Raw genomic sequence first — 14,808 nt, 5'->3', positions numbered from 1 at the left:
AAGCTCGGGCATAAGTGCCCGCTTGTCTCAGGTCCATATACGAGTTGGATACAAACGGTATAGAGTTCAATACGGGAACTTTTGTCCGTATGTATAGCCTAAAGAAGTGTTGGGATCAAGTCACTATACCTTCATTCACAAGTCAATTCATGATTCACAAGTCATATCGAGTAATTGCCCAATTTGACTCGAGTAAAGGCAAGTCACGCGAATTTTGCAGTTAACTCGAGTTAAGTCAAGTCTCGTTGAGTCTAACTTTTACTTTTTATCGTTGTTTTCATGCAAGAAGGTACTTTAAAATAGGAGAAGACTTACATTTAACAATAGAATGGCATATAGCGGATTTCAACCGATCAGTTTCGAAAAACCTACACCGGAGGATGTGGAGCTGTCCGATAAACTTATTGAAAAAGTGCGTTTAATAGGTGGTTTCGACTCGGAGGAGACGAAAAAATCGAAGAAAGCGGTTCTGCAAAAATTGGACCAGCTGGCGAAAAAATTCGTGAAGAAAACATCCTCAGCAACGGTACTTCATTCATGAACTTTTCAGTGAATATAAATTACTACAGGAACTTCCTGATTTTGAATGTGAATTTTAAAAATTTGATGAATGTGTGCTTATGCCGCTATGCGACTTTTTCGGAATATTCGTACATAAACTTTGCAGAAAAGTGTATCACCTCAGTCTCAGGATGGTACATCCCCGCAAAATTAGAAGTGTGAAAACTGTGCCGCAGTGTTGGGATGACTCGAGTCACTTTTTTCGTATGAGTTGACTTGACTCGAGTCACTTTGCTAAAATAACCTGACTTGACTTGACTCGACGTATCAGAAATGTGGATAGACTCGTGACTCGGAGCAAAATTCACGAGTCAATTTCAAGTCATCAAGTAATCGGTGTCGATAAAAATCACTGTATCTTGTATATGTTCGGATTGTTCTCGAAACGCTAATGTAAGCCGTGGGAGCGACCAATTAATTCAATGATCGTGCGGTTTTCTGAGCCTCCATTGCTCTCTCCCAAATAATTTGACCGCAAACAAAGTGATCGAAGCTTACAGCTTACGTTGTCGACTTGTCGTAAACTAGTATAGTAAAGTAAATTAATAGCAAATTTTGTCTATTTCTGTTCTATGTTCTTATCTTAACAAAACCTCTTGTTTTATCGAAATTGAACTTAACCATTGGCGCAGGCTCTAATTGTATCATATCAATTTGTAAATAGGTAATGTATTGCATCTTATCAATTCGTTTCTTCTTTCTCTATTTTGTCAGGCTATGCAATTACTTACGTAGTTTAGCAGTTCTACGTATACGTGCCGATACAACGCCTTCTTGCGTACATATTTTACTCTATATTCGTTGATAGGTTCATCACCAATGACCATAATCTGTATTCAAGACAGCTAGCAAAATGCAATGACGGAATCATGCCTCATACTTCGAACAGGCAACTGGACTTGAATTGTGACTTGACTCGTGACTTGACTTGACTTCACTCGACTTGACTCGATTCACCTTAAAAAATCGAGTGACTTGACTTGACGTGAGGCAAAATGCGCAATGACTCGAAATGGCTCGTGACTCGAAGGTAGTGACTTGATCTCAACACTGCTGTGCAGTGTGCATTACTGATTTCGTGCCTTTTGTGAGCGCCGATGGGGTTATGGTAACTATACAGACGAGTAAAATCGTTGACGATTATTTTGACGTCATACATATTCAGAATGAATTGCATCAGAGTTCACATTTGGCCCTTCCATAAAACCAGAATAAAAATAATTCCAGTTAAACCTACCAAGATCGCGGAAGACCTTGAATCCACCACTGGACTAAATTACACTTGTATAGTCGAAAATCACGGCATAAATTTTGTAATTTCGATTCTTCATTTTCAATCATCTTTACCTCTGCAACCCGCACCAATTATTCATCTACCGCAATTTTGTAGTCTGACCTCTTCAATTCATGCATTACTTTCATCTCGCAATTTTCTTTTGGGGCAGGTTGCTCCCCGGATTATGTGTGTATTCACCAGTTTCACTGTGGATAAAGAATATAATAATAATAAACTCTTTGCATATGGTCGCGACCATCATGGAAGGTTGGGGTGACGCTTATTTGTGTGTAGGAATACCGTGACCCGCGGCGTCATCCAAGCTAGAGCATGGGACCATCCCTACTTTTGAGTTTGAGACTCCCAGTATAGTCTATGCATTCTTAGCGAAAGGAATGTGTATTGACACCCAAAAGGCCGAAAAGGATGGTACACGAAACGAAGTACAGAACCTAACTCATCGTTCAAACGTCCCTATACGTGAAGGAGCATAAGTGCCGCACCCCAAACTTCCCACGACACACCGGTTACCACCATATGGGGGCCCAATGTCATTTTTTGGGGGGGGAGGGGGAACTGTCGAAGTAATATTACGGTACTGCATGCGTGCATACCGTCCTACGTTCCTACGTGCATGCATAGATTGGATTAAAGTGTTATACCCGATTTATACGGCGGTATAAGTCTGAGGTAGGCTCTGGTTTTATGTGTCATGATGGGTGTATATTAGGTCTGTTCAAAAATAACTTTTTTTCCGGATTCCAGCCATTCACTGATTAAGCTGTCAGGTTACCCTAAAAACGCTGCACACCAAATTTGGTTCAATTCTAACAAGTATAGGACTCCGCAGATCCAATTAAAATTTTTAATTTATTGGAGAAAATTTTAAAGACATTCATATTTTTCTTCCAACCCCATGAAATTGTTGAGCTGTTTTCAAAGACGATGCAAAACAAATTTGAATCGATTTCAACAAGTAGAAGCGTAGTTTTTTGAGTTTTTAGTTGAAAATTATTGGATTATCCTTGATTGGTGGATTATCTGAGAATTATCAGCGAAAAACTGGAATAACTCCGCTTTTACTAGTTGGAATTGAGTCAAATTTGTTTTGCATCGTCTTTGAAGACAGCTCAACAATTTCATGGGGTTGGCAGAAAAATCTGAATTCTTTTTAATTGGATCTGCGGAGTCTTATACTTCTTAGAATTGAGCCAAATTTGGAGTGCAGTGTTTTTTAGGGTAACCTGACAATTTATTCAGTGATTGTCTGGAATCCAGGAAAAAAATTATTTTTGAACAGCCCCGTCTATCAGGGGTGGTACACGGGTAGAAATACACACTCTGTTTGGTCAGAGTGTGGTTCATTTCTGGCGTCACATATATAAGATAGGACACTTCTATAAAAGTTCAAACCACCTGCGGTTCGTCGTTTAATTTCACACCGGCGCCATCATTCAGCGAGTAATGGTCTCCCCGCATAACGCTCACATGAATCGTTGATGAATTTAGAGCTCGACTAAACAAGTCACCGGAGAATGTAATATCAAAATCCTAACATCCGGATTGCACGGGCTTGGGGTGCCCACCAACCAGCTGGATATCGATGTCTTGTTCGTCGGATCTCGACCCGTTAGTAGGAAGAGGTTTTTCAGCATTTTCTACAGCATGCTCAGGGGAAAAGAAGGCGTAAAAGATACGAACGTGAGCGCTTTCTGAATTTTACCCTTTAATGGAGTGACTAATTTTCTGTGACTAATAGGCTGCACCAGATGCTTTTGTTCCTGTCATAAGAGCAACTGTTGATAATGTTGAGGTGAGCGATGAATTTAATTTGTTCGGGATTATGAAATATTATATATGCCTCATATAGTAGGTTCAAAATAGGCCAACTTGTAAAGACCTATATTACGGATTGCTTCTTATCTTCGAACTGTTGTTCGAATATTCATGCAATACCTCGTTAATTTTCTACAATGTAGCCTGGAATAGTCAAGAAGTCAACCAGTTCAACAATCCTTCCGCCTATGTTCCGTCTTTTAGGTTGATATCGTGTTTGCTGACTTCCCGTCGAAAGACACCATACCCGACACTTTACAACTGAGAGACGACAATTTGCTCAAATGGTTGGACAAGGAGAGCGTCCGAAGTTTGAACTGGTGACGCGTAAACGCAGAGATCCTGCACCTTGTTCCGGAAGTGGATAACTTCAGAAACACTCTTCGGGCGATACTTGTGTGGGCAAAAAGTGTGTGGTCTGTGTCATATGCAAAGCTCCGCCTGTATATTGTTTGACTGCACGCCTCGTCTACTCACCTATTTATCCAAGGGCGGGCAACATACCGCTCGCGACGTGATTTTGAGCGGCCCGCACACAGTTCCCGGTCGTACATGATAATGTGACCCGCTGCCACAGTCTACCTCAATCCCCACTACTTACGCGTGCACGTGTGCTCGTTAGCGTGCGAGAGTAAGTCTTAAGCGTAAGTTCGTCAACACGAGAAAGCTTAAATTTGAAAAAATCCAAATCCCTCATCCCTCGTTCGTATACAATGCATTTTACCATAGGCGCGCCACATACCGTCCGCGAATGGGGTTTTAAGCGGCCTACAGACAGTTCTCGGTCTTGCATGATAATATAGACCGCGGCCACAGTATGTCGCAATTTTCCTCTACTTGCTTACTATACGTCAAATTATTTTGACTGTAGGCACTTCTTTCTTTTTTTCGGACACAAATAGTAGCGATTGATAACTATATTCTTTAGTTCTTTGTTTGCTTTGTGTGCTACATGCAACCAGAGCTCAAAGAACCTGTTCACAACTTTGAGCGACCAAAGATGTCATATTGACTACAACAGCTATTGAAGTAGTCTACATTACGTTAATAAATTCATCGAATGCTGTTTTGGTCTCTATGCTTCAAACTTAAAAGTTTATATTAATTACGATTAATCCTTTATCCTTTAGGTGGAAAAATACACATTTAACGTATCGATTTAGGAATCCAGCCCGCCAAGTACTTCATTTTTCCACATTGCAGAAGTTGCCCGCCCCTGTATTTATCAGTGAGTGGTATTTTTATAACAATCATGAGGGCTTGGCACAATGATTCGAGTACTCCAATCTGAATCGAGTATTAATTTTAATGATTCGAGTCGAGTAGTAAAAGACGATTTTTTCGAGTACTGAAATTATACGCTCGTCGCAAGTGAAGTTAATTTACTAACGAGAATTATAGTTTTGATACTATTTTCATTGTGGAAGCCTTGAAACCTTGATTGTCCGTGTCGCAGCATACGAGACATAGTCCAAAGCTACAAACGTTACTGGAAATAACACATTCCGAAGTCATGATCATCCCATAACATTGTCACCAAGTGCAATGAAATCGGTATGGCTGAAAAAAATACCAAAGTATCTTTAATGTGATGGATAACAGGCATCATGTTCTTTGTGGTGGCATGAGAGGTACATATTTGAACTTTCACATAGTACATTCTATTGTAACGTAATAATGAGTGATACTCGTAAACTCGTCTCGACTCGAAGAATAATACGTAATTCAGAATCGAATCACTCAGGTACTCGATTTTGCCTCGCCCCAACAATCACGTGCTGTCATTTATGGATATGAGCTTTGTGTGACCACTGGTCACTGATGGTCATGCGGTGCGTCTCCACCTGGGCTGCAAGGTATTTGAAATCAGGCTGATATGACGTCAGGGGACAGAAGTGCGGAGCATTTAAGAAAGATTTTAGCTCGGTAATTGGTAATCAAAACTATCTTCATTGAGTAACTCGTGGCAAAGTTTTGGTGTTTGGTTTCGTAATGATGTTTCAAGTTACCAGCTTTGTAATTGTCGAGGAAATCTTGACAAATAAAGCAGAGTGACTTAACTCTGCTGTCACTGAATGCAAACTATTCCCTCCATTCTTGTTTAAAAGTTCATTTTCCTATTCATACTTTCTTTTCTGGCAATTATCGCTCAACGACATTTTCTTGCCCATTCAGCCGTATTCACCATTGTTAGCTCGGAAATAATCACAAACTGCGCCACCGTGATTAATTATCAATTTCATTGTTGAACATAATGATTTATCATTGATTGATGACCATTGACCATGAACCAATATTACGAGTGAAACGTTTATGTGAACTCGATTCGAGAGTTCGATTGCAAAGTTCTAACCCTGTAGTGTAGTGCGACTATCTCTATAGTGCGACCTTCACCTAAATTTTAGAAGTGTAACGTAAACCATAAAGAAAGAAACAATAACGTGAGAACAATACGCTATTGGTAATACGTGATAGAATGCATCAGGTAAAAACCTCTATAGAAAAATGGGGAAACGCATGTGCATTGTGCAATCATTAAAGAGCCGCAATCAGAGGCTGAAAGAGCCGCAAATGCGGCTTGCGAGCCGCAGTTTTTCCTTCCTTGTGATATATGGTCTATCGGTAGAATTACGATGCGTGCAAATCAAGTATTAATCCGGGTGTATGAATAATATCTATTGTACCTAAATTGGAACCGCATTCTCTTACAACAGATTCAAAATTACATCATTGTTATTCTACTGCAAAATTTACAAAACCGTACATCTGTGAAAGCTTGTCCCTTTCCAATTGCAGGACGACGAATATACAGCAACTGTCTAGGATTTCTGGGCGGCATGTCGTATGCAATACTAGTGGCCAAAATCTGTCAGCTATATCCTCACGCCCTGCCGTCTGTGTTGATTAAAGTGTTTTTCCGGGTCTTTTCCGAATGGTATGGTATATGACTTTCTGTTTACTGTATAAGAAAAATTGAAATGTTTCTGCTTTGTAACAGGAACTGGTCCTGGCGATGTCCGGTGCTTCTTACACCGTCGACTGAAAATTCGAATCTGGCTTGGGATCCGAACTGTAATTCGAATGACAAGGCCCACGTGATGCCTATTGTCTATCCAGCTCATCCCCACATCAATTCCACATTCAACGTGACCAGGTCGTCACTACAAATTATGAAGAAGGCTGGTTCATGCTTCCACCTGTTATAGAATCGGTTATAATGATTTTTACCACCACATCGCCAGGAATTGAACGAAGGCTTTAAAGATGTTTTGGAGGAACACAACAACGAGGCACGCTGGTCGAAATTATTTAAGGAATTCACTTTCTTCGACGAATTCCGACATTTCGTGGTCATTACAGCCAGCGCTGCGGACGGTGGACGTTTTAGAAGATGGTTTACTGCAACTTTATTACTTTATACTTCCGATTACTCGACAAAGTCATAATAATTTCTTCTTAGGATTGGCATGGTGCAGAGCAAGATACGGTATTTGGTAGATTTGCTGGAGTTTCGTAATGGTATAAGTTCCATTCGGGTAAATACCGAACATTCCTCGCCAGTAAGCGAAACGTATGCTATATGTTTTCGATCTACATTAAAAGTCACGGAGACTTAAGTCACAATTTTGTTGCAGAGATAAGTATGTTCGGAGGTGGTTCGTCGGACTTGTGACTCTACGACCGTTACGCATGAATGATCTGAAATCACCAATTGACGTAAGGCTATAAATTTGGGTCAACGTCGCAATTTATATCGACAATATATGCTGTAGTTGATCGTGTTATAACCATTGAGTTGAGACTCTATTTTGATGACCTGGGATATAACAGTATTGTCTTATGTCGTGGTGGCTGTACAGGGTACAGTGTATTTTAGAATTACTTTTGAATCGATCTTCAAAAACTATAGTGTCCCTGCACTCGCGTGAATAAACCTAGCAGCGAGGTGAAAACAAGTAGTTCCATTTTTAGACTTACTTGGTAAGAGACAAAAGCAGATGCAATGTCATAATAATTGACATTATAATCAAGGTTATACCCAAAGTCGCAATGTTCCAAGTCACAAGTCAATTTGACTTTTACAGTTTTGACTCGAGCCAACTCGAGTCATATTCAATTCACCACCTAGTCAAGTCCTAGTCGAAGTCAGGGAGCAACGGGTCTATTCCAAGCCCTATTGTTAAGACTCGAGTCCGAGTCCAGCTCGAGTTCGACTTCAACCTACTTCTGTGAACTCTTTGGTGGTATCGAAGGTCTGAGATTCATAATTTTTCATTTTCTCACTCTAAACATGTTTATTAAAACAGATAAGAATAGTTTCTGAGCGTATTTTTCACTTATTGGCCCTGATATACTAAACTTTAATAGGAAATATAGAATGTGTCGAATCATGCGCAATGACTCGAGTACAAGTCGAGTCAAAACGCAAATTGACGTGAATCGAGACGAGTCAACGACAAATTGCGACATTCAACACTCGAGTCATTACAAACTTGCTGATATACTCCATACGATACATTCATTCTTGGATAATATTGGCACTTTTAGATCTGTTGTCTGCTTCCTGCCCCGGTTAACGCTTATAGAACCCTTATATGGTATATGCAATTATTTAGTTATCGTATCCGTCGTTCATATACCAGGTAACTTATATGGGCGTCGCTTTACTCCGTGTATCCGTACAGGGACAGCGATGTCCAAGAATTTAGCCCTTTCTTAACTGTTTCTTCCTCATAAAAGCTAAAACGTCAACCAGACCCTAAAGTGGCATTCGCATATAGGTTAGCTTGAGATCGATTTGAGTGGATCGCTGTTGCCATGTAAGTATAGGGTTTAATTTAAAACAAAAATAAATTTAAAACAAACATGTTTAATACAATGCCCTTATTTAAGACATGTTTTTTATTGTTTTTTTTAAGCCATGGCGTTACCAATATTCAATTCTGATGTCATAATGGAGTGACATTGACAATTGAAAATATAGGGTAAATATAGCTCCTTTGGCGAGATATCTGTACTAATAATGTTGAACTGACTATTTTGTGGGTTCCAACCATCCCATATCGATATACGTCGGCTATATCGGGTGGTAATTGTCCTTAGGCTCATACAACATGTTTTTTTGGAAAGTATTTACACAATTATAAGAAAACTTTACAACATAAAAAAAACACAATTCTGTTTTTTTTAAATACCTTTATTTAAAACACTGTTTAAAACATGTTTTAAACAAAGTGTTTTAAAACACCGTTTGTTTTAAATACAACCGCACATGTAAGCGATTATAAGATTATTTCCGAATAAGCGGTTACGGGTACCCCAACACCGCGGAAAATGAGCCTGTATGCATAGTATAGAAAGCGTCGTCACACCGCTATGAAATTGTCAGACACAGAAATTCACAATACCTCTTCAGACGTTCAAGACCAGGACAGTTGGGCAAGCCAGACGCGTTGGGTTTTATACGGGAGACATGAAGCTCGAAGCAGTGTACGCAGATCGACAGCAGGTTAAAGATATGAAAAGAGAAGACTCGCATCTCTGAGTGCCTATACTTTCAAATACAGCGGCTTGCTGTGCAGGCGAACAACCGTCTGCTTCTAGTTCAGTAGAGACGTCATGTCAATGCGATGACACCACCCTACCGATCCCACCGAAGGTTCGAAAGACTGAGTGAGGTTGGAATGGACTGGGCACTGTACAGTAGCACGAAATGTCACAGATATACAATCCAGCGGTTCTCTCTTGCTTGTGGTGCATATCCTACTGAATTATTTCACATTCTGGCAGGTCAAGTTTTTTTGATAGTTTGTATTTGAACAAGCAAAGTTCACAATAAGTTTAGATTTGTAGAATAGCAATTATAAATTCTGTATTTATGACACTACATAACAGTATTTGAATAGTATAATAATATTGAAATAAACCAAAATATATTCTACCAACACTTGTCAGGGGTAATCGTCAGCAACTAGTAAAGAACTAGAAAGAGCATTGTATATATAAACAATCGTTTCACCAAATATGACGTCACCGACATGAAATTTCGAAAATTCGATATACTATTTTTAGATGGTACACGAGCTCATTGACACAAACTCAGCTGATGTTGCGAATGACTGATTTTGAAAACTATTGGGTGGTAAGCCTGGTCTTGACCCGTGTCCATATTTGCTTGGGGTAAAGATTTTCGATTCAACTTCAAGAGTTTCTTCTGTTTAATAATTAGACATTGTATATAGGAATTAAAATTAACAACGCTATGTTATGGCCGTTACCAGGGCATGGTACGGCATAGTATGGAATGGGAAATTGCCATACTCCATACCAGTGTCAATAGTTCCATACCATACTTATAATTCTCCATACCATAGCGACATTCTTCCATACCATATTTAATACTTTTTCCTTACTTTCGCAGCTGCCAAACCTCTCAGAGATAATATTCTATTTTTGATGTTCGGAAAATTTCCGGCGTCTATATTCTAATTATCTTAGATGAAATTATCCATTGAAACAGCCCTGATGCATCAATTCTCTCCCAAATTCTTTGTGCCATATGTCGGCGATGTAGGTTGCCTGAGCATTGAAGACGGAGCTTAAATATATACAGGAATATTTGGGAATCAAAACAGAAGCTCATGGCATGTAAAATTGGTGTAGAAGCGCACTGCTTGCAGTAATATTGCACATGTAATTTACAAAATTACATAAAATAAAGGTATTTTCCTATTATAATATATCTTAGAATCGCTACAATTATTAGAGATTTTGCATTAGCGGATAAAATATCCGATTCCTCGCCGATGTAAGGGTCATAGTCAATAGCTTCATTAGCAGCATCAAGGTGTCCATTATTTTATCAAGGATAACCAGAGTTATTGACATTGCAATGTGTGTTGGAGGCCGGCATGGCGTAACATCGCTTAGAGACAAGCTATATATTTTGGAATTATAATGATGCTTACGTTAAATTGATATCGCGTGATGATCATCGGACCAAATAGCGGGAAATGGATTCCAAGGTCCACAATTTATATAAATATTCATGTACCGTATACATTCTCAGAGTCATCAGAGTCTCAGAGAAATGTTAGCGGATTTGTTGATTTGAATTCATATGTTTTAATGATATTCAGATTGACTTTATTGTCTTCAAATAGATGTCAATCGGAGTGGGTGTGTCTGAGTTGCAATTTGAGATATGATCAATGAACATAGACATGTCAGTGAACGATCTTCTGAGGTACGCAATCGATTTGAAAAATCGAAAGTTGGATAATTTTCATGGTTATGGTAAACCTGCCAAAGTATTGAAATATGGAAAATGGCCATGACTATCACCCTTTGAGAACCCCTGGCTCTACTACTAATTGCGACCTCTATACCGAAAAAACGGTAAATCAATTTTGCGATGACAAGTTATCACAATGCCATACCATATGCCAGGGTAGTGGACAAAATCACGCGAAATCTGCAATGGGGACGTTCGAACGGGTCATTCGGGAGGAGGACTGGATTACTGGAACACCACCGCATAGCATAGGTAAAAAGTGGGTAAATCGGGAGTTGAGTCGGTAAAAGTTGACCTTCTTCTATTCAACAAAGCAAGAATTCTAGTACAATTCCAAAACCAGCTGTTTTCTAGTCCGGTAATCTGACTTATATGATTTGTAAAAAGTGCCCTCATTTCCGGATTCCAAAATATGGCAGGCCTAACATAAATGATCGTATGTTTGACCACGATTGGATCACGGGCATGCAGTACTGATCATCAATGCTAAGTTGGTATATTTCGGCCGTGTAAGATATGCAAGATATTTTGATCGTTGCTTGGTTGGGTACCCGGGGTGTGAACGTAATGATGGTGAGGTGTGTCATACGTATTGCTTGTAGACGTTCTCCTGAATTGAATGTTACCTAGCTGTCTGGCTTCTGGCAAATCATGGGTTCTGTTTGAGACCGATCATTGGTAAGCAACGCCGGATGTCCTTCATCGAGTGTTGAATCAGATTCCGCTGGATGGACAGTAATATCTCCCCGTAACTGAGAGGTTTGTAGCGTCTAGTAAGAATCCAAAACGATGTCAATGGCGCCTGGTTTGCTAAGTTTCCAATTTCCATCAGTCGCGCAATGTAAGATCCGCGCGTCTCTGCGAAGTCAGTCCCTGGATTTGCGCATCTCTATTCATGGCCTTATTGCTACCTGCTGAGTATCTTGGCACATGCTTATGTGTGGCAGGCGTCTTCGGCATGCCGTCTTCAGTTATGCACAGGTAGGCCTAACGCCCAACACGTGCCCAAATCTCCGAACAACCCGTCCCACACGATGGAGCGCCTATTTCCATATACAACTTGCTGAAATGCGACTGTCAACCTTTCTGTCAATACAAGACGACTGCGCACAATTATTATTGCAGCGAACTGGGACCAGAACTTCAATTGCACTCAGATGAGTTAGATTGTTCCTAATCACAACGTCCGAGTTGAAGCACCCTAAGTGATATATTGGAGCAGACGAGTATAAGGCGTACGAATGAATAACATCGACGTATACGTCGTAGAGATTCTTTCTAAAGTCATTAAATATGGCTTCTAAATTTAGGTGTGTAGCTGTGGTACTCGGAAATTGCGGTGATGTCTCGCGAGCTACATGAATGGTTATTGTATCGTCAATTGAAAGTACTGGTATGATGGGCGGGCGCAATTCGTGGAGCCGTTGCATGAATTAAAAGTATGAAATTAAACTTTTATACTTATGCAGGGTTGAATTTAATACAAAAATCGATTTGCAACAAACATATTGAAAACATGTTGTTTCTTTGATCTATGATCTTCTTATACAGAGGACAAATAACGTCTGTATAGTTCGCACGAGTGCACAGCTTGGAATGCTCGAAGGTGGTTCACGCGAAAAAATCTCAACTTGACCTTTCCCACATTCTTGTCATTATTATCAATAAATAGGTCAACCTGCGCAATTGCAAAATCGTCTCAAACATCAACATGATTGAGGACCCTATCGACGCGACTCAACGGAGTAGTAGGGTTTTCATCATCGTTCCTTTCTTTTGGATTTTCTTTGAGATTCATTAGTAAGTCTTGCGATATATGAGTGCTTGTCCTTCCAAGCTCATATAGCGACCATATAGTCAAGAGCAATGTTCCCTCTAATTTTGCAAGAGTCGCGCAGGCCCTTGGACAACAGTGCGCAATCACCCCTAATAGGGTGATAAGCTAACTACTGGGGGGCTTCGCCCCCCAGACCCCCCTCGAGCTGTAGGCTTTTTCCAGTACTCATCATCTATATTGGGTGCCCGTTTAGTGGTTGTGTCCTTAAACACGCGAAGCGCGAAGATTTTTTATAATTCATGATTGCATCGGGCAATATTATCGGGAATTTGCATATATATTGCTATCAATTTTTATCCTCTCCCTGCTCACATAATCCAATTTACCGGCAGAGCTAATCGAGTGAGGTGTGTGGGAATGTGAAGCAGGGTGTTGTTTGTTCATCATGTATTTCGTAACTCAACATGTCCTGAATTAATATTAAATCACCACCTGCCAAAATACTAACAATGCGCACTCAGAATCCCCGCCGGTAGCAGACTTCTTGAACACCTAATCAGCAAGCTGCTGCTGCCGTGATCATTGAAGCATAGCCCATTAGCCAATCAAGAGCCGTGGTTGTTTGATTACTAGTCTTCTCGCCGTTCTATGGTCGGTGGCACGCCCATTCTTGAGCAGTTACTTTCAAACGCTTTGACCGAAATCTTAACGGCATTTCTGTAAGCTTCTTTCAGGCTAGTTTTTTTTTTTATCAATAATCTATCGAATGAGACACAATCACGGAGACTTTTTAAGATTTTCCAAATTTTGGACAACCCTAATGTATATATATCGAAGTTTTCGATCAGCACAAGGGCAGTCTTTTTCGCCCAAGGTTTTCTCGCTGCTGATCGTTCTGTCGCACTTCTTGGAGTCGCATGTTACATAGCCTTTAACTTCATATGTCTTGGCGCGTCATGGTGCGGTAATGGCCGACGCCCAACTGCCCATTTCTATATGCATGCGCATTTTTTTTTGTTGGAAAAGGGTACCCAATAATTAGGACATCTGACAATATTAAATCACGCGTAGCGCGAAAAAGAATTCATGAAAAATTCCAAAAAAATACACCATGATTTATTTTAATTCACGAAATAATTTTGGGCCCCCTTCGAGCTCGGCCCCTCCAATTGGGGGTTTGGGGTGCGACAGTTACGGTACTGAGTAAATCTTACGTAATGTTCATGCCACGCGGAGAAGACTATTCATTAGTCTCTCGCAGTTTAACTTTGAACTTATCCCATTGTTATTTATAACTTTGTTGAACCATGTTATTTCGCCATTCCCAGAAAACAATGCGCTATCGAAATGATATCAGCATCGCTCACGCGTACGACACCATATTAAAAAAATCTCTTCGTGAGGCGCACACGTGATTGAAAATTCTCATTTCTTCACGGAGCGGAATATTTACCTTTACGGGCCGTACTTGTGCATCAGTTTCAGACTTCAGTGATAACATTATTTGGTCCTGGCAATGTTCTATCTTAATTTTCACGAGTCTGCTCGCCTATGCGTGGTCCATTGGACAACTAGTGCGCAACGACTAAAAAAACATCGCTTCGGATTTCTTGTGCGCAGCTTAGATTTTCTGTGCGCAGAGACCGTTGAAGCACTGCGCATTTGCGCACGTGCGCAGCTTAGAGGGAACATTGGTCAAGAGCCTGACCAACAAACACATAAAGATGGCGCACACGACGAATCCTACGTAATGAACTTCGATTTTGTGCCACAATGATGTCACGAATCACGACTCAACTGTGACTTCACAGTTGATTGACATGGTTATATGGCTCTTGGGGAGTCACAATGGAAATATAGAGTCAATTTGGTTTCTTTTACGAAAAAGGTTTCCGACTCCTCTTTTACACGGAATATAGAATATCTTTGACCAGGACTACATCATCATGTAGCATTTTTACGGCCTGAGGTCACCATCATCAGAATATCCATCCGGTGATATATAACTTGCTCGTTATGGCTACTCAACCAACGACATAGTCGAGGGTTCAAATTATTCCCCAT

The 14,808-nt window shown here is 40.3% G+C and overlaps 2 protein-coding genes across 2 annotated transcripts; both read left to right on the top strand.

Moving 5' to 3' along the window:
* Positions 1 to 328: 328 nt before the first annotated feature.
* LOC145440118 (poly(A) polymerase beta-like) lies at positions 329 to 6,879 on the top strand. Its single transcript, XM_080317708.1, has 7 exons — positions 329 to 526; positions 3,347 to 3,538; positions 3,597 to 3,650; positions 3,878 to 3,983; positions 4,251 to 4,304; positions 6,470 to 6,608; positions 6,672 to 6,879. Exons 1-7 carry the CDS (start codon positions 329 to 331, stop codon positions 6,877 to 6,879), a joined length of 951 nt encoding a protein of 316 aa, XP_080173834.1.
* A 190-nt stretch (positions 6,880 to 7,069) lies between these two features.
* On the top strand, positions 7,070 to 9,600 carry LOC145440469 (uncharacterized). Its single transcript, XM_080318081.1, has 3 exons — positions 7,070 to 7,244; positions 7,309 to 7,390; positions 9,090 to 9,600. Exons 1-3 carry the CDS (start codon positions 7,141 to 7,143, stop codon positions 9,216 to 9,218), a joined length of 315 nt encoding a protein of 104 aa, XP_080174207.1. The 5' UTR covers positions 7,070 to 7,140; the 3' UTR covers positions 9,219 to 9,600.
* The last annotated feature ends 5,208 nt before the right edge of the window (positions 9,601 to 14,808 follow it).

The sequence above is a fragment of the Botryllus schlosseri genome, chromosome 6 (genome assembly GCF_051294905.1).
Source record: "Botryllus schlosseri isolate E-star chromosome 6, Bs_hap1, whole genome shotgun sequence".
NCBI classification, from domain to species: Eukaryota; Metazoa; Chordata; class Ascidiacea; order Stolidobranchia; family Styelidae; genus Botryllus; species Botryllus schlosseri.
Note: the sequence above shows the minus strand (reverse complement) of the source record. Positions and strands in the feature narration are given on the sequence as shown.

Bases quoted from the DNA above. Each gene is read 5' to 3' on its own strand.
- LOC145440118 (XM_080317708.1), top strand. From the start codon at position 329: ATGGCATATAGCGGATTTCAACCGATCAGTTTCGAAAAACCTACACCG. The intron at 3,539-3,596 runs GTGAGCGCTTTC...TGTGACTAATAG, and splicing joins AAGGCGTAAAAGATACGAAC to GCTGCACCAGATGCTTTTGT. The intron at 4,305-6,469 runs GTAAGTCTTAAG...TTCCAATTGCAG, and splicing joins GTGCTCGTTAGCGTGCGAGA to GACGACGAATATACAGCAAC.
- LOC145440469 (XM_080318081.1), top strand. From the start codon at position 7,141: ATGGTGCAGAGCAAGATACGGTATTTGGTAGATTTGCTGGAGTTTCGT. The intron at 7,245-7,308 runs GTATGCTATATG...ATTTTGTTGCAG, and splicing joins TCCTCGCCAGTAAGCGAAAC to AGATAAGTATGTTCGGAGGT. The intron at 7,391-9,089 runs GTAAGGCTATAA...ATACCTCTTCAG, and splicing joins ATCTGAAATCACCAATTGAC to ACGTTCAAGACCAGGACAGT.